Here is a 24,234-nt window from a genome sequence, read left to right as displayed (position 1 = left end):
TGCATACTTAAAAGCATTTCACATAAGCCAATGTATGAGGACTTTCTCCTTTTTCTCTGTGAAGTTGCATGATGTATAAGGGGATATATATAAATATGTGTCTTTTTAAAGTGTTTTGGGTTGTTGTGTGATTTATCTTTTATTTTGAATTTTAAATGTAATAATTTATTATCGAATAACATGAGATCAATTATTACACATTTAAGATATTATTTATTTTGAACACTGAAACTTAATACAAATTTTGTTTTTAAAAAACGTATAAAAAATAAGAAAAAATATTTAAATTATCTTAAATCTTAATTCTAAAGTGATATGTAACTATTAAATATGATAGAAATACAAAATAACATTTAACTGTAATAACCTAGAAAAGAAAATACAGTATTAGAGTAGATATGTATATTAAAATAATGAGACCGAGTATTTTATTATAAAATAATCTTATAAAATAAATAGAACTTTCTAAAGCTCGGTTCATTATTTAAAATACTTCTATCTCTCTAAACATTATTCTCTTCCCTTTTCTCTTACATTCCTTTAACTTTTCTCACACTTGGATCATCTATTCAACGATGAAGAGGTGTCTAGGTGATCCTGGCGTAGAGAGCTTTCTTTTCAACCGATCAATTTCTTGATTTGAGCTGGTAAGTTTCGTTCCTCTTTTCTAGGTTTTACCTAAAATATGTGATTAAGCGGATTTTCTATCTTTGCATAAGAATTGTGCCTCTCTTTCTTGACTCTTAGCTCAATTTAGGTTCTAAGGTTGGTTTCCTATCATCAATCGGTGATTTGTAGGTTTTTCTAGAATTTTCTTGCGGTACAAGCTTTGGTCAGGATATTTCTTTAGCTGTACAAATCGGATGGAGGTAAGGAAAGCTAGATAATTTCTTTTAAATGTATGTATGTTGTGTAATTTGATGATATGTAGAGCCTAAATTGTTTGGATGTGAATGTTAATTGGTGTTTGTGATAATTTAGGTATTTTGATGAAATTGATAGATTTTATGATGATGAGTAGTTGGGATGATGATGAATATGTTTGTACGTGTTTATGAGTTGTTGTATTTAACTATTGAAGTATTTTGATGTTGAGTGAATTTGTTAAAAGAAAGGATAACTTGATGGTAGAGTATTTTGGTCTAGGAATGAGTTCTTGAGGAAGGAAATAGTAAGAAATGGTTGGTGAATTGTTTCTGTGCAGTTGAGATTGAGTATGAGTTAAGTTATGTCTTGTTCTAACATCTAAAATGGTAGAAATCTGAGTTGTGAGTGTATGGTGGTGATAAGGTAGAGTTCTACTAGGTTGGAACTCAATTTGGAGGAAGTGAACTAGTGAAAACTTGAGTTTGGTGATTTGTGTGCAAATGATTAGTTTGAAGAGTTATAGTAAGTTATTTGGGACTTGTTAGAGTCCCTAAGTTTCTTGGAATTGTGCAACAAATGGTAGAATTCAATTTGAATCTCTAAGTTGAATTTCTGTAAGTTTTTAGGTGAGATTTTGAATCTACTTGTTTAGATTGAGGTTATAAGTGTTTAAACAACATTGGTTAAGTATATTTAGGTATATAACACAATTTATGGGGGTTAGAAGTTGGGAAAAAATTTGGAATTAGTAAACCTGGTGTAGGTTGCTTAATTCTGCAAATTATGTAGACTCACTAAGCGAGTGGTGTCGCTCAGTGAGTGGTGGTGGAGGCTGGCTCTCTGTTTGGTGATTCGCACAGTGAGAAGGTGCGCTGAGCGACTGGTTGAGGTCTGGGAGCACTGTGAGTTTATTCGACCAGCGAATGGGGTCGCTCAGCGAGTGACTGGGAGGTCTGGACCACTGTTTGGACTTTTCGCATAGCGAGTTGGGTCGTTGAGCGAGAGTTTGGGATTTGTCACCACTAGAAGTTTTATTCGCTCAGCGGGTTGGGTCGCTGAGCAAGTGGGTTGGAGTCTGGAGCCATTGTCTGTAGATTTACACAGGAGTTGGGTCGCTGTGCGAGAACACTCTGTAGTCACTTAGCGAGGGTATGCGCTAAGCGACTGGTCTAGGTCTTTGAGTCCTCTTTCTTTTCTTGTTCTTGATTGGTTTGAAATATAAATTGAATTCATTGTGAATGATGTATGATTATGTATGAGTTGTATGAGCAACAAAGTCATGAGTTAAGTTTCAAAGTGGTGAAAGTAAGTTCCAAAGTGAATCCTCTTGGTGAGATTCAAATATGTTTAGAATGAATGCAGAAAGCTCAGTCTTGGGGGTTATCTTGAAACTCCAATGGTCTTTCATTCTCACGTAGGAAGGATTGATCCATGTCGTAAGGAGTAGCAGGAGGTCTTAGTCTTGGAGGCTTCTAGTATGCTCCAAGACCCGAAACATACTAACCTCGTGAGTATGGTAAGGTGAAACTCATTGGCAATGACTTTGCAAAACAGTAGAAGCCACCACGAGTGCATAAACCGCCATAACTTGACAATCATTTTAAGTCCGGACGGTCAAAGTCAGTGTAGTGTCATGCACAAAGTGTTTTTTGATGAAATGTCTATGTATGATGGTATGATATGTGGTTGATAAATAGTATGTTTGTTCTTTTATTTAAGGCTTAATACCTCTTTTGGTCCCTCGAAAGAGGGGTTGTGTTCAAAATGGTCCTACCTTTTTAAAAAAGTAATAAACGATCCTAACTTCTAAAAAAACGAGTCAAGTTATTCCTTTTTTCTTATGGCGTCAAAAATGTAACGGTGCAGCTGCCTCCTTGGCCAAAACTTAATGAGTTGTCATCTTTTTCTCATACGTGACACATTGAGGTAATATAACGTGTCAATTTTAAATTTTAAAAAAACAAATTGCTTGCCACATAAGCTTCATTTTCCACCTCCAAAAACGTTAGAGCCACAAATCGCCGCCGTCAACACCTCAGACCACCGCTAAGGCTACCGACTTCTTCTTAACAACCAGATCACATTTTCCTCCTCCATGTGCCACTGCAACGAAACCAAAAAACCACCATCATCTTCTCGGCCAGACTTTCGAAAAAACTCAAAAACAAAAAGGCGAGCTCCTCCACCAATCTCTTCCTTCGAAACCTGCAAGAAACTGGAAAGACCTAAAGAAACTCAAATCAAGCCTCGTTCATAGCCACCGAGAACTTGCGAAAACCAAATTCCAGATGAACATTAATCGTAGGACAGAAAACCCCAAATTAGGAACCCTAATTGCGAGTTCATCGCGAATAAAAAACTGTCCAACTCTCACGAAAATCACCCAACCGAGGTCGGCGGCCACGACAAGTTCCCATCGGGCGCCTTGGCGCCGAGCATCTCTGCCACTCTCTGGTCGAACTCCCCGCTGTTTCGCAGCGAGTTCATCGCCACCAACCCTCCGATCATCTTCTCGTTGAAGAAAATCTGCAGCACAAAACCAATCCCCGTCCTCTTGCGCAACTCCCTCTCCCTCTCGCTGAACACGTCATTTAACCTCACATTGCCACACAATGACATAAATTGGACACGTCATTATGATTTGTCCAGGGAGGCTTAATAATGTTTTTCACAACTTGGGATCGTTTGTTACTTTTTAAAAAAGGTAGGACCATTTTGAATGCAACCCCTCTTTCGAGGGACCAAAAGAGGTATTAAGCCTTTATTTAAACTAGCTTACCATGTTGTTTGTGTTTGTGTTTTGTATGTGTTGGTGTTCTTTCCTTTGCAATGATCATCGTGTGGATGTGAGTAGAGAGAGATGAGGTGTTCCTGGAACAGACGTTGGATGGTGATGATGCGACAACATAGTTTAGTTAGACTAGTATTGTATATAGTTTTGTATTAGACATGTTGTATATAAAATTTAAATTTTATAATTATTTTGGATGAGTATAATTTTATACTTTATACTTTAATTGGATAATTGTATTATCTTATCATATTTCTTATAACTTTTTATATAGTATTATACTATATTATTGGATGTTACATAAATCCTATATGCATTTAACCAATTATTTTGAAAATAATTAATTAAATGCAACAATAGGAGTAATGAATTTTATCTTGGTTAGAATAGTCAATTGTTAAGATTATTTATGTATGTTTAAATTAACTACGGACTTCTTTAATTGATTTTTTCTAATAAATTATGATTGAATGATTATTTTTTTCTCTATATGCTTAATGTGTTTTAATGATAAACTAAATGATAGTAACGTGTGCAATATTAAGAATGAATTCTCAATATTTTGAATGGTTCTTATCAATCTAGATTTTCTTCTTCTTTTATTTGTTTTAGTTAAATTTAAGATTTAAAATTTTGTATATAATTAATCATTTTATTTTAACATTTGATTTACACGTTGTAAATTGATATTAGTTAAATTCATTTTGGTATTCCATTTATGCTTTAGTATAACGAATGAAGTTTGGTTCGAAAAAACATTTATTTAAATAGTAAGTGTGAGTTCTAATTTTAAGTATCATAAAAGTTATATATAGTAAAAAATTAAAATAAGTATTTTTTTAAGGTTTAAAAAAAGTGGTGTCATTCTTTAGTAAAAAATAAATAGTATTTGATGTGAAAAAGTAAATTAAGTCCTTTTATAAGTTTTTTAAAAAATGGTGTCATTTCTGTGATTAAAAAAAATAAATAAATAGTGTCGTTTCAATTTCTGTGATGCTTGTTGGTGAAGTAAATAGTAGTGGTTTTTTATTCAGAAAGAGATACTCGGAGAAACAAACTGCATTGCACGCACCTCTTTCTTTCTGACCCGCAACACTTGGGCTAACGTTTCTTCTTCAATTTGTTTTTTCCATTTGGATTTCATTACTTAGGTAATTTACAAATGAGAAATTCCTCGATACATTTTTTTTTATTCATCATGAACTGAAATCAATTGATATTCTTATTCTGTCGGAGATGAAGGGTTTTTTGATGCGTGTGATTGATTCAGTTAAATGCGATGGATTTGAGTTCGGGGCCTCAAGAATTTGATTATTTGTTCAAGTTGTTGATGATCGGAGACTCTGGGGTTGGCAAGAGTAGTCTTCTTCTCAGTTTCACCACTGAGGCTTTTGAAGATCTTTCACCCACAATTGGTCCTTTTATTTCTCCTTTGACTTGTATATTACAATAGCCATTTATTTGCACCTTTGCATCTTATTTAAATTGATGCTGCCTCCTGCAGGTGTTGATTTTAAGGTCAAATATGTGACGATGGGGGGTAAAAAGCTTAAGCTTGCAATTTGGGACACTGGTATTCACATATAGTGCTATTTGTTGATTATTGTTTCGTTTTGTTTAAGCTATTGCCTATTGATGCTGCTGAATTCTAGACGTGGCAGTCATGGAGGATTTTTGCCTTGTTAGTGTTATTGAGGCCAATACCTTAATTGACCGACTCTGTTTTTTTTTACACACACACACATATATATAGAGATAGATATATGTATTTATATGTGTGTATGTATGTAATGCAGCTGGTCAGGAGAGATTCAGAACACTGACAAGTTCTTACTACCGAGGGGCACAAGGAATCATCATGGGCAAGTTTCCCGTTTCCATCTTTTGGCTTTCCCTCTTCCCCAATTCTGCTTTTACTGGACTTGGGGAAAATGTGATTTACCTTGAATGAGAACCTGGATTGCAATGTATATCTGATTTGTTGGATTTTCATTCTCTAATTTGTGGATTCACCATGAAAGGGCTGGATATCTGATTAGGTGTAATGTGTTTGATGGTCTTTGGACGGGAGGTGCCACTTCCAAGCTCATGTAGTGTTGAAATTTGACTTTTGAGTTAGCTGTTAATTTTGTTCCTCTAACTGATACAGTTTATGATGTAACCCGGCGAGATACATTTACAAATCTTTCTGATATATGGGCAAAGGAAATAGACCTTTATTCAACAAATCCAGATTGCATCAAGATGCTTGTTGGAAACAAAGTCGACAAGGTATCTTTATTTAAGAGGTTTACGATCGTATGTTCCCATTATATAGTGTTGAATTTCCATGCGTGAGTTGTTCCTAATCAATGTTATTCTGGTATAAGTCTCCTTCCTTCTTGAGACCTTGGATTCCAATTCAATTCAAATATTGAGGAAATTTTTACACAGAAAGCAACGTCGAATATATTTCACCACATTTATGTTTAATGTGTAAAATGTCTTTGAACCAGTTTTTGTTCTTTTCATTGTCGAGTTTTTCTGCAAGGGTAACGGGCAAATGCTTTTGCTACTGTCTGTTCTTTTCATTGTGTTCTATGATGGGTTGTTAGTACCCTTGTTTTAATTAAAAGTTTCCTCCATTCCAATTACACAGCGTAGTTTTTTTTTTCTTGTCATCCATTAGGGGTTGTGGGAGATCTTTTATCGACCAATGATATTCCTATTAGTGGAGTGTAAATCTTACTTTGTAAGACAATTTTATTAAGTTGAATGGGGCCAAAATTCAAATTATAAAGAGTTTATCTCGGAGATTGTTGTTAGTTTATTGGGTCACCCACTCTTGGAAGACTTCCTATCGGGGTCAGCCACAGAGGTTCAGTCCTTCAAACTTCGCACTCAAGATATTTAGTTTTCGGTACGAAGAGGTGTGTTGGATACCTCACAAGAATCAGTGATATCTAGTTAGTGTAGGGGTGCATGTCTCACTTTACTAATTGATTTTGTAAAGTTAAATTAGATCTTAACTCAAATTATAGAAGGGTGTCAACATGTCTTTGTAGAGAAGTTTCTATTACATATTTACAAAGGGATTTGAGAGCTCTTTTGATCTGAAGTAGTTGTCTTTATTCAATGTGTTTTATGGTTTTGGTTCTTCTAGCATATTTGCTTGTCTTGAAGTAATGTTAAAAAATGACTGTTTGATATCATTAGTGGAAATTGTTTTGGAATGTACTAAAACAAGATAAGGAGGCAGCTTTAATTAACTTACTTCTTTATGGTATTTATTGAAATACAGATCCTGAATTGCGTGGACCCCATTTTGGGCGCTTAGCTATACTAATCTAGCTTAAGCTCTTGCAAGTATCGAGTTAGCTACGTGTCCTAATTTTTTCTTGTTCTATCTTCTGCATCGTATCTTAGTTTTTACTGAGTAGTGATTGCTTGCATTCAATCAGAGCGCTTGGATATGCATAATGGTGATATTTGTTTTTCAGGAGGGTGATAGAGTTGTGACAAAGAAAGAGGGAATAGACTTCGCCAGGGAATATGGTTGCCTCTTTATTGAATGCAGTGCTAAAACTCGAGTTAATGTTCAGCAATGCTTTGAAGAGCTTGTTTTGAAGGTATGCTAAGAAACACATACCCATTTCCTAACATTTGAGCAGTAATCCGTGTTCTGCACAAATTCATTATGCATGTAAAAATGTTTCTATTATTTAAAAGGCTATGGTAATTTTTGTCCTTACCCTTTCTATGTGTGTGATTTGAACACAAAAATGTTTGATTCATATATATAGATATTATAGACACAAAAAAGTAGTTTTTTCACAAGTTTAATGGCTGACGATATATAGATATAATAGACACAGGTTGAGAACTAAAGAAAATTTGGTTTTAGGGGACACATTCAAATTAATTGCATTTTCTGAATTGTGATGACCAATAGCTGATGATGACCATGGCGTTGCTTTGTTCTTTTTTTTTTTCCTTGAGTGTGCAGATTCTCGATACACCTAGCCTTTTAGCTGATGGCTCAAAGGGCGTACGAAAAAACATTTTTAAGGACAGGCCACCCCAATCTGATGCATCTACAAGTAGTTGTTGCTGATTTGAAGAAGCTATTTCACTAAAAAAACCTACATTTTAAGAATGAGGATCTCAAAGGGAAGGGCTCTGCATCCATTTTAAGAATCTGAACATACTTTGCTGGTTGTCTAGGATCATAGGAAGCCATTTTTTTAAATTTCTTTTTTATTTTATTTTCAGGTTCCTGTTTTGTCTTGAATATTCGATGTAACCTAATGATGATGGTTGGTTGTCTGCAATTTTATTTTCTTTGTGGATTTCTTGTTGTCTGAGCGATATTTAATCTCATATAGACGTTGAAATTTATAGAAGGGTCGTAGATCTGATAATTTTTATAAAGGGTTCCACTGTAATTGTATATAATGTTGATCTGGCAACGACAACTCAAAATGAATAAATAATACAGGAATTTATATTGTAAAACTCTTATTTTATCGTTATCCAATAACAAATTGACATGCGTAATAAATTAATTTACTTTAATAATGCCAATTTATACTTTTAAATTAATCATTATAAAAGCTATCAATTTTATTTTACACTGCAATTTGTAATTGAACGGAAAATATATAAATTTGCATAGTTCTTCTCTCTTAATACTTGCATTAATACTCGTATTGCAGACTGGAAGGGAGTCACAATTAATACTTACAAATAAATCTCAATTCCATAGATTATGTCACTCAATGGTCAGATTCTTTGCCTTGAGATAAAAATTTACGATCATAATGAATTTAGATATTTATAGGTACCAAAAAATATATTTATAAACTGTTAAGAAAACACTAAATTGATAGAGTAAATGAAATATATCTAAAATGAAATGACGCACAACTTGTAAAATACAAGATTGAATCGTTTCTTAACCATTGAATATTTATTTGATAAGGAGTCCAAAATATCTGATCTCATGCGCATAATTCACTTCAGTTATGGTTTCAGAGATTCCTTATTTTGGTTCCTAACTCAAAAAACAACTATGGCGGGTGCATGCAGCAGAGCACCCATTTCCCATCTTCCTCTGCGGAACCCCAAAACCAGAATCTATAATTCTCAGAGCAGAGTTCTTCAACATCCAAATAGGCGTTTGTTCCTCTTCTCTCTGCCCCTGTCTAGTTTCGTTCTCCTTCCCGTTCCCAGCTTTGGTGATGGTAACGGTGCAATTGATAAATTTCAACATGGGTCTTCTTCCTCATACGCTGCCACAATGTATGACCCTCTAAGTGCTGCTGAAAGAGAAGCAAGTGCTTTAGTTTCACAGAGAGTCTCTCAAGCAGTGGATTTGTTGGAGAAAGGGAGGGAATTGCAGGCTCAGGGAGACTTTGCTGCTGCTCTTGGTTACTTTTCTCAGGTAATGAAGTGCACTTATTTAGCTACGCTTTCTTCTTTCATTTCCAATCTACTCGTAATATTATATGGGTTAGGGTTCGTCTTCAGATTTAATCTGTATTCATCAAAAGTTATTTATTTGAGTATTTTTTTATTATTGTCTTACATACTAAGAAGGGATAAAAACAAATAACGTTTTGAAAACTGTTTAATTTCTATACATTATCAGAAACAATATCGTGGTATTACGACTTTTAAAGAAAAAATCAATAAATTTATTATGCATTACGACCTCTGATTAGATAGCACAGTGTACAGACTATTTATTGAGTAAAATGTCTGTACTTCTTGATAACTAATTTATATTACTCCATTTAGGTTGTTGCGTTTGAATTTCAGAGTAGTGATGAGTCTGAAGATGATCTCAGGCTTTCCATAAAATTCGCTGATGGATTATGATAGGACTGCTCCTGTTCTTTATTTATCTTCTTTTAATGAGAAAAAAAAACATATTGAGATTTCCCTGAAATGTGTGTTCTCTTTAAGATTGAGTTGTATCTTTTTTATTTGATCAGCAAGATTGAATTGTATCTGTCTATGCTGATCAAAACCTCAATTGGGAAATGAACTATTTGAACGAAAAATCAGGGTATCTCCGGTAAAGTTTTGCAGCTAGTAATGCTAATACCAACAACAAATACTTTTTTTGAAAGTTAAAAATATCCTCTTATTGTTCAACTTTGTTGATTTTTTATCTAAGTATATGATCATGTTGTTTGGTTAGCGTAGCAGTGACATTGATCATTAGATGATTGATGTAGTCTCAGTTACAACTTACGACATCATTTGCATGAAATGTAAATAGGTCACTTTGTCACATTCTATGAATGACAACTCCATATTTGTAAATTTGAAGAGTGAAATAATAGATGAGATTACTTTCACGTACACACTGGAAATGGAAGGCAAGGCAAATATTTATATGATTGGGTTATTCTAGGTTCATTTTGGAAACTGAATATGCCAGCCATATTTATTTATACGGAGTATGGAGAAGTAAAGGATTGGTCATAGCTTCATAGTTATATTATATTTGATCTGCCACTCTAGGCCATGCTATGCAGTGGCTTTTGAAACATGACCGTTGCACCATGTAGGCATCATGTGGTTTCACTATACTCGTGACAGATTCAAATTTTAATGTTGGAACAGAAAACAGAAAGGATATCGAATTGGAAGCAAGGCAAATGTACCATACAATCTCAATTTCATGAAGTACTTATAATAGATTGAGTATCGTGCAAAATTCATACCAAGAATAGGAAATTAGAAGAGTTTAGTTTGAAACAAATGCAGTATTGTTATGTTGATGGCAGGTTTGCCGTACCTTCTTCCTTCACCTACTAAACCTGGTAAAAGTGAGCTTTGCACAGGCTTGACGGAGTGAAGGACTCCAATCAAGTTCATAAAAGCTCACTTAATGACACCCTCAGATTTCTCTTTAGTTCAAGACCTCATTAACATTCCAAGCTTAAGATATTGCGTATCATCAACTCATCTACCTTGCTACTTCATTCAGCTAATTTATATTTGTTGCCTCAACCTGGGCTATTTCGTGGCATCACAAATCACATTCTAAGTTTCAACAAGTTTATTCTCATACGCTGTAATCTGATATACATTATTAGAAATATAGTTAGTGGAGATAGAGGTCGGTTAGCATTGTTGGCTTATTAGTATAAACTCCCCCCTATGCATTCCAAATAATACAATTTCATAATTCTCTCAATTATATTCTTCTTCCTTGAACTGTGTCATGTTTCTTAACATACTTCCCAGCCTGTTATTTTCAGGTTGTTGAAAGCTACAAAGACTTGGCATTCTCAGAGTATGCAAGGGTAGGAAGGGCATTGGCCCTGTATGAAGTTGGTGACAGAGAAGAAGCAATTGCAGAGATGGAGGACGTTTCAATATCCCTAAAAGGATATCCAGGTATATTCGTAGAATTTTTGCACTTCATGGTCATGCTACAAATGGAAAACTCTCACTTTTCTCTAATTCAACATCCCTCTGCAGAAATACATGCAGCTCTTGCGGCAGCCTTATATGCAGATAAACACGCCGCATTGCTTGCTGAAAACCAGTTTGCCATTGCAACTCTTCTTGATCCCCATTTTACAGACATTTCATATGTTAGAGACACAAAGCACTGGCCTCCAAGTTTGATCAGTTCTCTGCAGAACTTCATCACACTGTCTTAAGACCTCACAATATTGATACGTTTTGGTTAACCCATACTAAGCGTCAACTATATAAAAGCAAAAAGTTGAAGCCGACCAATAATTTTCATTAGGGTGTTCATATCTTGTAATTAATGATATATATCACTTTAGTAACCAAATTGTCATTTGAGTGATATATATTAATATCAAAATATTGTTACAAGTAAAGCTTTATATTCTTCGGTTTCAAATATTTTCATTTCAATTATATTCCGTACCAAGCATATATTTATTCAATTGGTCTCAAGTTTTCAAAGTGTATTTAAAACATGTAAAATCAGATTCAAAAACCGATTTTCAAATTCCAAAATCCTAACTTAACAAAATCCAAATTTTGTCCCTCGTCACCATAGATATTCAATCCATGTCATGACATAATATTTCAATTCTATCAGGCAACATCATCAACATTTAAGTTCAAATGATGTCTAATTTTTCAATTAAATTTTGTTCTGCTCTCATAACGTAATTCAAATTCCAATGTTAACTTCCTTTTTCTAGAAATGTCATACTCTTTAATGAATTTGCTCTTAAGAAAAAAGAGGATGATGATGCTTATAGAACCTTTACTTTGTTCTTAAGAAACCAAATATGACAGAAACATATCACCGCTAATTCAAACTGACAAGGATTCATCATTTCTAGTCGGATTATACATGTAATCAATCCTACGACATACTACAAAAAGATGAAAAGAGATCTTAAAATTATAAGAGAATAGAAAAACTTATCCCAAACAAAGTTTTTTCTAGTTGAATTACATCTACTATTAGCTATCCCCAAGCTTGTAGACTAATGAAAAAAAAAAGATCTTTAAAAAGAAATTAAAGAGAAGTAAGAGAAAATTAAAGAATTTGATATTTTAGAAAGTTAAAGAATAAACTAATTTACTTTTCTACTAAAAACCCTTAAAATTTAATTCAAAATGTAACTATCATTCTTCATCAACTTTAAACTCTCTTCTGTAATACTCATAAGAACCGTGTCCTTAAATTTTATATGTAATTTCTTATTGATTAAAAATGATAGTGTTACTTAAATTTGTTTAATGTTCTTGATTTCACAAAAATAAAAAGCTACAACTTCTAAATTATTTTTTATGTAGATATTTAAACAAAGATATTTTTAGAGTCATGACAAGGTATTATTGATATAGTTTTGACATTTACTTATAGATGTTAATTATATATATATATATATATATATATATATATATATATATATATATATATATATATATATATATATAGACACACACAGACTTTTAATAATTTTTTTATTTAATGTTTTTAGTTTAAAAAAATCATGTTAAATCTGGACACCGTTTAATTATTATGATTTAAGCTAATTTAAAAAATATTCATTTTTTTCTTTTATAAAATTGATAATATTGAATTAATTTAATTAACAAAAATATTCTTAATCAATGTAAGGTATAAAATAAAAAAGTTACAAATTCTTTATTTCTAAAAATATTTTTGTTTATAAAAGACATAATATTTCATAAATATCACAAAAATTAGTAAATATTAATTTTCAAAATAATTTTATATTAAGAGATATAAATAATTCATACAATTGCTTTATTTTATCATTTTAGTTTACGTAATTATAAAATTTTTTTATTTTAAATCACGAAATATAAAAAATTTTCTTTTGATAATATTAGGATTTTTGTATAAATAATATATGTCATATTACTATGATATCACATATTCTAAGGACGAGAGGTTTCCTATAGAATTGTTAGCGAGAGTAGAATAGTAAATTTTGTTAAGTTTAATTAGTTATTTGGTTCATGTTTTTGGATTAAAATATTAAGTTTGTTCTTCAACTTTTTTAGTTTTAATTTGTAAAAATTGATTAAGTTTAATCTTAATTTGTGAAAAATTTGATGCAATTTTGTTCTTTGCGTTAATTTTTTTACTGGATTAACGGCTTTTCATCAACATTGACACTTTTGTTCTTTGCGTTAAATTTTTTAACTGGATTAACAATTTTTCATCAATATTGACATTAGGATTATCTTAACTACATTAATAAAGCAAATCATTCTTACTAACTACTTCAATTTTGAAGAAAAATCCTTAATCAATTTCAAGAAATTTAATAAAAATAACCAAATTGCATTCATTTTCCACAAATCAAATTACGATCAAATTGCATCAATTTTTACAAATTAGAATAAAATGGAGACTAGAAAAAAACTAGAGTACTAACTTGACATTTTTTAACGAAAACATGAATCAAATAATTAATTAAACCAACTTTATACTATACAAACTCATAAATACATTTAAAATCAAAGGTTCTTTTGATTCGTTTTAATTTTAAGGGTTAAATATGTTTTTAGTCCCTAAACTATTGACCGATTCTGGTTTTCGTCCCTGTTTTAAAGTAAGGTACAATTTGGTCCTCATTCTTTTAGAAACGTTTGTTTTAGTCCTCGAAAACTAAACACTGTTTAAAAATTTGGTCCTCATTTAGCAACAAATGAGGACTAAAACCAAAATTCTGAGGACTAAAACGAACGTTTCGGAAAGAATGAAGACCAAGTTGTACCTTACTTTGAAAGAGGGACGAAAACCAGAAACGACCAATAGTTTAAGGACTAAAAACATATTTAACCCTAATTTTAATATTTGTTATTTTAACTATTTTTGTAAAATGATTCAATATAGTTATTTTTGTTAAATTAATGTTAATACTATTTGAAAGTCTTTGCATTCTCAAAATCCTCTCTTTTAAGAAGATTCGCAACATGTCAAGTCTTAGTAAGATTATTTGCTTTGTATCGAATTAAACCACATGTTTCACCTTTGTGCGGGTCACGTCAATTCCTTTGAATTCCATTCTTGCAAACATATTCCACAGGTAGAATACTCAATGTGTTAGTTATAATATTGCATAGGTCAAATTGCGTAATATCTAGTATCCATCATCTACGATTAGGACTACTAAGGTATTTGATATCATTCGCTTCCCTAACTTTTGTGTTTCAGTTCCAATGTTAGCCTAACATAGTGCTTTCATTGTTGATATTCTTTTCGATCTTTACGCATTTCATTGCTCTACCAAAATTCCCTCTATCGCTACCATACTCTAACTTGGTAGTATCCACCTGCATTGAGCCTTGATATTTGACAATAAACTTAAAAAGTCACTTATAAATATTTTACGTCAAACCATTCCAAATAATGTTTATATCATATGACATACTTAAATTTTGATACTTAACAAACCTAAATTTTGACATATGACATTTCTAGATAACACACCTTAATTGAACAAAATGAGTCACACTAATATTTTTTTTTTATAAAAATAAAGACTTAATTAAATTTAAAAAAAGAGAGTAAAAACTCAATTAAGAAAAAAAATATAAAGACCAAAAGAATGAAAAACCTAAATATAGAAATTTAGTTACTAATGGAGCCTAAAACCAAAATAATAAAATTAAAAAAATACATATGGGAAAACATTTAATACTAACCAAAGGATAAATATAAAACTAGCGTCATTATCTACGTGGCGCTAATCATGCAGAAAAAAAGGACACGGTAAAGGAAGGTGCGGAATTTCCGAACCATTTGATGACGTGAGATGGTTCACAAATATCAGAGTTTGATGGATGGCTATTTTTCTCAAAATATATTGATATTAACATTTTAAAATATCTTGATCTTTAGTTCGTGAAGATGATATTTTTAGAATCAATCGAAGAAGAAAAATATATTTAAATTATTAGTTTGTTATAAGAAACTATTATATCAAGATTTCTTTTAATATATTTTATAGGCTGAATAAAGAAATAACACGAAATAAACTTTAGCAGAAAAGTGTAGAGGTTATAAAGTTAGCGATGTATGTGGTTGGGAAGTTGGTTTTGAACGTCTATATTTATTTTTGAAAGCGATGTGTGTAAGAGATAGAATGAAGCAAATTGAGCAGATTAGGGACAAAGGGTTATTACATCATCTGAGTTTGATAGATTTGACTATGAATTCAGTTGTTCATTATGCTTCCGTGTTTGAAGAAGACACGTCTACAACAACTTCACAGCACGCAATGCTCACGTTAAACTCAATCTTAAAAACTTTATGTGTATTTTCATCCTTTATCCAATATATTACTAATCCAAAGATATTTTTAATATTTATAAATTTATATAATTCTTTTTTTTCTTTTGTTTCATTTAAGTCTAAGAACTATATTGAAAGATTCGATTTAAATAACATTTCTCCATTATAATTCAATTTCGAATTCACGAAATAGAGCATAAAAAACAAAATCGAATCGAGGATTAGTTTATAATAGAATTTACAAATTACATTCAATCTTTTTTAATTCATTTTCTAAGGCCACAGCTTAAGTCGTAAATATACATTATGGAAAACATAGATTTTTAAAATATAGATTTAGAAAAAAAAAATCAGCCATTTTTATTTAATAAGCTTGATGAGTTAAACCAAAATAGGACTGGAAAATCTAGACTTAATTTAATGTTATTAATGATTAAATTGTATGTATGTGGATTTGTTTTGGAATTAAGTATAGTGGGAAAAATTATTTAGGTCGATGAGGGGGTGCTAATAGAAGCATGGGTGGTGGTTATACGAAATTATTTTCAGCTTGTTTGGGCTAAAACAATATGGTTAAGGGTGAGTTTCGTCAGAAGTAGAGGTGTGAACAGCAAAAGATTATTCTTCTCCCTCCAAAAACAGCAGAGCATTTTTATTGTTAAATAATAAACAAGAAAAATAATTAGGCAACGACATCGTATCGCACTACATGGCGTAATTTGTTACGTGACTGACTGTTTTAACAAAAAAATCCACATAGTATTCATGGGGACTCACTTAATGAAGCTTTTTATAAATATTAAAGCAAAGAAAAAAACTTCAATAATATTGAAAGTAATTTGTAATTATATATACTTTTAACAAATTTGTAAAAGAATATATTAAAGACAAATTATTAACATTTTTTTATATACGTCGTCATAACTATTTATAGATCAATTTCAAAAGGTAAAATTTATCTATATAACAAAGTTTTACATCTTGAAATTTATCTATAAAAAAATGTTATAATATTAACAAGCACACCTCTATTTATCTAAGGTGCATATATTTCTCTGATAGTTTACTCTTTCTTTTTTATTGAAATTAAATTAAAACGTAACATGTTTCCAATCTTTGTGGAAGAAATCTCAAAAGTGTCATGTTTGGACATCTTCTATTTAATTAATATAAACTCTCGGCCTTTTCGTTTTTGACATATGAATGCATTCTCTAAAAGAGTATATTAGGAAATTATTTCCCTTAACTTAAAGTCATGATGTGAGGTGTTGATGCATTTGTCTTCTCATTGAAATTAAATTAAAATGTATGAACGTGTTTCCTAACTTTGCCAAAGATTTTGAAAGTGACAACCATATTTGGACCTTGTTTAGGTAACATTACACTCACATCCTTTTCATTTTTTATCTTATAGTTGATGCCTTTGTTTTTCTCATCCAAATTAAATTAAAATGCACCAACGTGTTTCCAATGGTTACTAAAGAAATCTCAATCGTGATTCTCAAATCACAAATGTACGGAAAAAGGAGATCAACATTCCAAAGTCTTGGAATTAATCTTTGATATTCAGACATGCATATTTAATTATATTTGAAGAATGTATTTGAATTTTGTTTGAACTCGTTGAAATTGTAAAAATTTATTAATTTTTATTAAACATTTTTTTAAAGAAATTACATTTTTTTTTCTCCTGTAAACCAAAAAATTTGTGAAGACTTATCATCCACTTTAAGGTGAAGATATCATAAGAGAGTTAAATAGTTTTTTGTATTCCTTTGTGAGAGAAAGAAAGAATCCAATAGAGAGAGGGTGAAATTTATAAAGAGATTCTCAGTTATTGAGAAAAATACTTTGTAATCCTACTTTTATAGTGAATATCTTTTTACTAGACAAGGTCCCGTGATTTTTTTCAAGAGAGTTTTCCACGTAAAAAATTTGGTGTCATCTTCTTCTCTACTCTTTTATTTTTTTTTTCACTTCCACATTGTGCCCATTTTGCGTTCACAGAGAAGAGAATAGGTACCGTTGTTCTCAAGAGTGGTATCAAAGCTATTGGTTTGAAAAATCATAATCCTGTATAATTCAAGATGGAAGGAACATTCGCTCATGATGGGGACATGTTCAAGCTAACTACAAATAATTATTCCTATTGGAAGCCAATGATGGAAGACCATATATACTACAATAATTTGTATAAGCTAATCACAAATGAGGAAACGCCAGAAGACTGAAAAAGATTGGAAGTCTGAATCGTAAAGTTGTGGCTATGATTCAAAAATACATCGACAAGAGCTTGTTTGAGCATGTGTCGACTTATACCAATGCATATGAGTTTTGGACGAACCTTGAATCTATGATTCAAAAGAAAACTCCTAGAAACAAAACTCATTTCATCAAATGATTGGTAAAGTTGGAGTACTATGATGACCAAAATATGATTGAGCATCTAAACACTTTCAAAGGTATTATGAATTAATTGATGAAAGCATATATGAAGATTGATAATGAGTTACAAACTCTTATACTCCTCAGTTCTCTACCTGAGAGTTGGGACACATTGGTTGTCACTCTCAATAACTCAACACTAGACGAAAAGCTTAGTCTGTATAATATTACATATAGTTTGCTAAATGAAGAATCCAGAAGAAAAGAAAGGGGAATGAGTAGTCACTCGGAAGTCAATGTTGTTCAAAATAAAGGAAGGAGTGAACATAGAAGTAAAGGAATTTTTGGAAAGTAACAAAGAAGATCTAAGTCTCGCCCCAAAGGTTTGACATGCTTTTATTGTGGAAAAGATGACCACAAAAAGCAAGAGTGTAGATTCTTGAAGAGAGATCAAAAGGATGGACCCATTCATTTGAATTGTGGAAATTTATTAACCTTCATTAAACATTTTTTGGAGAAGCTACATTTTTCTCCTATAAATAGGGAAACTTGTGAGGACTTGATCATCCATTTCCATGTGAAAAAATCATAAGAGAGTTAAAGAGTTCTTTGTATTCCTCTTTGAGAGAAAGAGAGAGTTTCATAGGGAGAATTTTTTATATATCATCCGAGAGGGTGAGATTCATAGAGAGATCCTCGTATAGAAAGAAACACTTTGTAATTCTACTTTTATAATGGAGATCTTTTTACTAGATAAGATCCTGTGATTTTTCCCAAAAGGGTTTTTCATGTAAAATTTTTGATGTTATCTTCTTCTTTACTCTTTTTATTTTTTTTCGCTTTCGCATAGTACCCATTTTGCTTTTACATATGAGGAAATATGTACCTCTGTTTCCCAACCATGATAACTTTATGTTATCAAAAAAAAGAAAAACACTTAACATACAGGGATGAAAAACACTTAACATAACAGGGATGAAAAACGAAGATAGTACAAGTTTAAATTGAAGGATTTCAATGTCATTACTCAAAATATTTAAAAAACACTTTTTATTTTATTTTAATTTATGATGCTTTTCTATTTAATTATTTTTATGTAAAGTCCTAATTTCACCTTATTCTCATTTAAAACTAACTTCTACCCTACTAGGAAAAATAAATTAAATTTTACTAGTTTCTTAATATTTAATACAAAAAATTGTTAAATTATTGATAAAATTTTATGATGAAAAAAATGTTGGTAAAATAGAATTTATCGATGATTTTACTAATGAACTTTAAAATTGTAATTATCGACTTAATATTTCTTCGATAATTTCTGTTAGTAAAATGAATGTTAAAGTTTTCATTTTGAGTTTTTATCATTTTATGGTTAAATCCGTTAGAAAATTCATCAGTATCTGAATTTTTGAAAATTAGTCTATAAATTTGATGGTCACTTAATTTTTTAAAATATGTCAATAAATGTCAAAAATAGAATTTTGGTTTAAATATATTTTGTATCTCAATTATATTACAAAATGAAATTAGTGTCTTCTCAAAACTTTGATTCTATTTGGTTCCTTGACTTTGAAAACGATTACATACCGTCTCTCCAATTGAATGACGTTAAATTTTTTCTAACATGTCAAACGATGCCTTTTTCCCCCATTTGAATCCTTCATCTTCTACCTCTTATGTGAGATTGCATTCTCCCCCATGGCCATTGAAGCTTCTTCTATGGTGCCCACTCTTTTGTAATAGAGTCGTTGTAGCGCTCCTAAGAAGCAACATCACAACACCATTTTTCTCCTTCTTTTTTGTGTAGGGTTTCTTCGTTTCAAATCCAACCATGCCGACAACTGGCGATCTCATCCCTTAGTTCGTTGACATTGTCACCACGACCATAACATGTCGATTACATTATCAGCGTCGATTCTCCCTCGCGTTCTCCTTCTTCTTCCTCTCAATCGTGAGCCACCATGGTTGTCAGATGGGAAATCTATATGCCTATGTTTTGATGGGCCAATGAAAACGAAAATTGAGTGTTGGTTTTGGTTGAAGGAAAAAATGGGGGCTCTTGGGTTGTGAGTGTAGTGTGTAGAGGAAGAAGTTAGTGTGTGGGTTTTGATGGAGAGTGATTGGTCTCTATTTTGGTGATTTAGAGTGATGGTGAAGAAAATAAATGAAGAGATGGATGATGAAATGTGTTTTGTGATGGAGAAAGAGAATGTGTGTGTGCTCTCTTGGGTGATTGGGATATCACAAAATTATTACTGCCGCATGTACAAAATATGTGAAATGACATGTAAACAATGCATACACTATAGTGGAGCGTCGTTAGATACCTCAGAGAAATTTTAGCATTAAGTGGAAGGGACTATGTTTAATCATTTCTAAAGTTAGTAGACCAAACAAAATCAAAGTTTCAAGCAGAGATTAATTCCAATTTTGCGTTATAGTTGAGGGATAAAAAACATATTTAACTCTTGGAAAAATTCTTAGTAAAATGAATGTCAAATTTCCAACCAAATTCGACAAAATATATTTATAAATTAATTGAGAATGAGTGAAAAGAGTAAGAACACAAAATAATAAGGAGAGTACGAGGACCAGAAAGACAATTATGGTACCGACAGAAGCATATCAATATTTATCAATTAATAATTACCTATTGATTTTTTCACAAATAATTACTGATGTTTTTTTTTTCGATATGTAGTTATCGACAAATAATTACCGATAGATTTATAGTCATTGGCTTTTATCCGTTAGTAAAATTTATCGACAAATATTTTATAATTTATCAATAGATAATTATTATTGTCAATAAAATTTATCAACCAATACTTTGTCGACAAATTTTTTACCTTATAGACTATCGATAATTTTAATTTATTAACAAATATCTGTGTGCTCGTTAATAATTTTAATTTTTTTTACAGTAATTATCTTTAAAGTGTCATTTTCATAATATATATATATATATATATATATATATATATATGTATGTATATATATATATATATATATATATATATATATATATATATATATATTTAAATAAAAATATATTTAGTGGAATTTGTTTTATACTCATGGTGGATGTAGTAGATTCAAAGATTGAATGGTATTTAATTTATGCTTGTGTCGTGAGTGGGTGAGTGGGCAACAATGAGGACAAAACTGACTTTTAAACTCCTAGTGGGATTCAACTATTCCCATATTATTCAAAAAGATTACAACCACAGGGAACAAGGAGACCAGAAATTCATAAATTCATGTAGGAAACACTTACGTATACACTTTTTAGTCTTCATCAATGTTATGATCATTTGATCACAAACATACTTGTGCTATTAACATTATTATTGACAATCCTATTTCTGCTTTGGCTCTGATCTTAGCAATTTGAGTAGCATTCTTGCCTTTGATTTTGTTGTGTAACTACTCTGACTCTGCAGGAGCAACAACAACCTAGTCAAAACTCCACTTTCAATGGCTGTCTGTCTTGCACGCTCAAATTCACCACAAACAACTAAAAGCACCTCAACAGCACTCTCACTGCATTCTTGATCAGATACCTTGAAAACCATATTAACCAAAGTCACAACACCATTAGGGTGGTTCACCAATGCCACTTTAGCACTTTCCAGCCCCATAAGTTTCTCAACTGTTCTCACTGCCAGTGGGGTCAGCTCTCTTCTTTCTGATGAGATGTATCTCATCATACCTTCTATTGCTCTTCCTCTCACCAAACTCTCTCTATTGGATTGCAAGGAACACAGTGCTGACATGGCTTTAATTGCATCCCCAGAAACTTCATAATTTTGGTTAACAACTTCAACAATCTCGTGTACTAGTTTGGGACAATTTCCAAGAATATAGCACAAATCTTCTGTCTCAGATGACCATGATGCTGACTCTATAACACGGCACAAACTAGTCTTTACTGAGTTAGTACCCTTTTCAATTAGTAGCACAAACATGGCTAATTTAGACCCATCTTTGATCATATTTAGAGGCTCCAAACTACCGAGTGGCAGCAATTTCTGAATGCAACAAAGTGCCAGCTCTATGAAGTCCATGTGATCTATTGATACTTGAGTTCCAAAAACTAGTTCAAGAAGCAGTGGCAAGAAGTTCAATTGGAGGAAACATGATTTGTTAAAGGAGCAATACTCATCAGATAAAAGACTGATTTTGGTGAGTGCTTGAAGCTTGGTTTTTAAGCTGCTTTCATGGGATTCAAGGGTACGCTTCAGATAAGCTAAGGATTCAATAGTTGAAGTTTCAGGGTTGGCAGGGTCGAATAAGGGACCCAGTTGAAGCCACTGATCGATCAAGTGGCGAAGAGTGTGGTTGGGAACAATGGATGGATCGTGAAGCTTTTGCATTGTGACCGGACAAGTGAGGTTACCAGCAGCAAGCCATTTTTCTATGTTTGACCTGTCATAGGTTTGGCCTGTGCACAAGGTTACAGGATCTTCCAACAAGTCTAAACTTATGGGACATCTGAATAGGGGAGGAATGATGTTTTTAGACTCGGTCATGGAAAGAATCTGAAGATTCTCAAGAAGAAAGAAGAAATAGAGTTTGTCTCCAGTGGAACTTCAAAGAGACAAAACAATCAAAGTGGATTCTCAAATATGATGTTTCATGTGAAGCTTTAAACTGGAAGACATGCATTCTAAAGCAGACACAAAGATGGTGTCAGAAAGTGGGAAACTTTTTTTATTTCCTCTTTTAGGTTCTAAAGCCTTGAGAGAGTAAGAGAGAAGAAGAAGAAAGAATTATGTGCAAGAAGGGTGGAAGTGGAGTGTGCATTATAAATGAGAAGTGAGAAGTGAGAAGTGTGAGATGGGGAAAGAAGATTGCATAGAGTGGAAGGAAGTGATGGATAATGTGAGGAAAAAAGTTGCATAGTTGAGGAGTGAGATTAATTCCACATTGGCAGCAGAAAAGAGTAGTGGGAGATGATGGGAAGTTTGTGTAGGTCTGAACAAAAGGGAAAGCAGAAAAGGACAAATATTCGATGGCAAAAAATATAGAATGTGGCAAAAATACAGAATGTTTAGAGAAAGAAAGTGGAATAGGAACTGATATTATAGAATAATGGTGAGCGTGGTCCCCACCCCAGGCATCTTCTTTATCAATCCAGTCAAACCAAAACACTCTTTCGCTTTTGTCCAGTCAAACTGGACAACCAAGAGTCAAAAATATGTTAATACCTTTGAAGTTTGAATCCTAATGGAAGAAAATTCTGCCTTTCATGTTTTCATACTTTTATGGTGCACAGTCTTCTTGTTTGAAATAATGGAAAACAAACAACGACAAAGCTTTTTCTCATCATTTTTTTTTTCGGTTTTGTCAAATTGTTGGAGAAGATATCACACTTCACACTGGTTATTTACAAGACATTACCCACTTATAGGTATGCTTCATTTCATCCTTAACGCTCTGTTCGTTTGAACAGATTTCACTGTTTACGAAGTTTTGTAAGCGAGGAATTGAGTTCAGTGTTGTGTTCGTTTCAAAAGAAATGCAAAGACGGATTGAAGGGATTTGCGGGATGTATACCTTTTTCATCACCCGGAGATGTGCGGAGAAAGTTGAAGAGGAGAAAGTTGAACTCTTGGCAGGGAAGGGATCCCAGGTGGGGTCCGTTGTGGGTATTGGGATATTTCACAGGTTACATATTTTTATTAATAATAATCAATAATAATAATAATAATAATAATAATAATAATAATAATAATAATAATTATTATTATTATTATTTTACATTTTAATAATTAATTTTAATTTTTTTACAAACATTTCTAAAATTAAATATAACATTAATACTTTATTTTACTACATTATAATTTTTTTAATATTTTAAAATTAATTTTAATTATTATTAATTAATTTCCTCTCTTTATTAACATTTATACATTTAAATATAACATTAAAAATTAACATTTTATATTACTTTAATAGCTAGGGACATTTTGGTAATCTTTAATTTCTACCAATTAAACTAATTTTTTAAATCTGTCACATCAATCAAATCCTACACTAATTCTCACAAACTTTACCCTCAAATTCACTCTCAATTACCCACAAATCCACTCAAAAAAACAACAAAAAAATTACCCTCAAATTCACTCAAATCCATTCAAATCATCTCCTCCAAATCATCTCCCTCAAATCCATCAAAAAGAACACACCCTAAGGGTTTTATTTTAAATAATTATGCTCTGCTCGATGCTCAAGTGCATCAATAAATGAATAATGTCACCTCTCACGTGATTTCAATATAAAATTTAATAATTAAATAAAAATATCCTCATCATTGTTTTTGTATGTATTATTGCATATAATTTTTTTATGAATAGACTAATTATACTAATAATATGATGGTAGATTAGGTAAAGAAAAACATGACCATGTATTCATAAGAAAC

The 24,234-nt window shown here is 31.8% G+C and overlaps 3 protein-coding genes across 4 annotated transcripts; 2 read left to right on the top strand and 1 right to left on the bottom strand.

Annotated features, from left to right (window-relative positions):
- The first annotated feature begins 4,648 nt into the window (after positions 1 to 4,648).
- On the top strand, positions 4,649 to 7,988 carry LOC124836891 (ras-related protein RABC1-like). Of its 2 annotated transcripts, none has more exons than XM_047312134.2 (7): positions 4,649 to 4,809; positions 4,929 to 5,073; positions 5,163 to 5,231; positions 5,455 to 5,520; positions 5,808 to 5,929; positions 7,138 to 7,266; positions 7,644 to 7,988. In XM_047312134.2, the coding sequence occupies exons 2-7, from the start codon at positions 4,938 to 4,940 to the stop codon at positions 7,749 to 7,751; spliced, it is 630 nt and encodes a 209-aa protein (XP_047168090.1). In that variant the 5' UTR covers positions 4,649 to 4,809; positions 4,929 to 4,937; the 3' UTR covers positions 7,752 to 7,988. The 2 variants fall into 2 exon arrangements, with proteins under 2 accessions (XP_047168090.1, XP_047168089.1); XM_047312133.2 differs by having other exon boundaries at positions 4,656 to 4,809; positions 4,901 to 5,073.
- A 634-nt stretch (positions 7,989 to 8,622) lies between these two features.
- Positions 8,623 to 11,531, top strand: LOC124836897 (uncharacterized). Its single transcript, XM_047312139.2, has 3 exons — positions 8,623 to 9,080; positions 10,912 to 11,050; positions 11,135 to 11,531. The coding sequence occupies exons 1-3, from the start codon at positions 8,640 to 8,642 to the stop codon at positions 11,317 to 11,319; spliced, it is 765 nt and encodes a 254-aa protein (XP_047168095.1). The 5' UTR covers positions 8,623 to 8,639; the 3' UTR covers positions 11,320 to 11,531.
- Positions 11,532 to 20,973: 9,442 nt separating this feature from the next.
- Positions 20,974 to 23,025, bottom strand: LOC124836871 (U-box domain-containing protein 25-like). The gene has a single exon (XM_088111079.1). It carries the CDS (start codon positions 22,337 to 22,339, stop codon positions 21,167 to 21,169), a length of 1,173 nt encoding a protein of 390 aa, XP_087967205.1. The 5' UTR covers positions 22,340 to 23,025; the 3' UTR covers positions 20,974 to 21,166.
- Positions 23,026 to 24,234: the final 1,209 nt, after the last annotated feature.

The sequence above is a fragment of the Vigna umbellata genome, chromosome 1 (genome assembly GCF_029865625.1).
Source record: "Vigna umbellata cultivar VRB3 chromosome 1, Vumbellata_1.0, whole genome shotgun sequence".
In the NCBI taxonomy this organism is placed as follows: Eukaryota; Viridiplantae; Streptophyta; class Magnoliopsida; order Fabales; family Fabaceae; genus Vigna; species Vigna umbellata.
The sequence above is the reverse complement of the archived record's forward strand: the minus strand, read 5'-3'. Positions and strand labels throughout refer to the sequence as shown.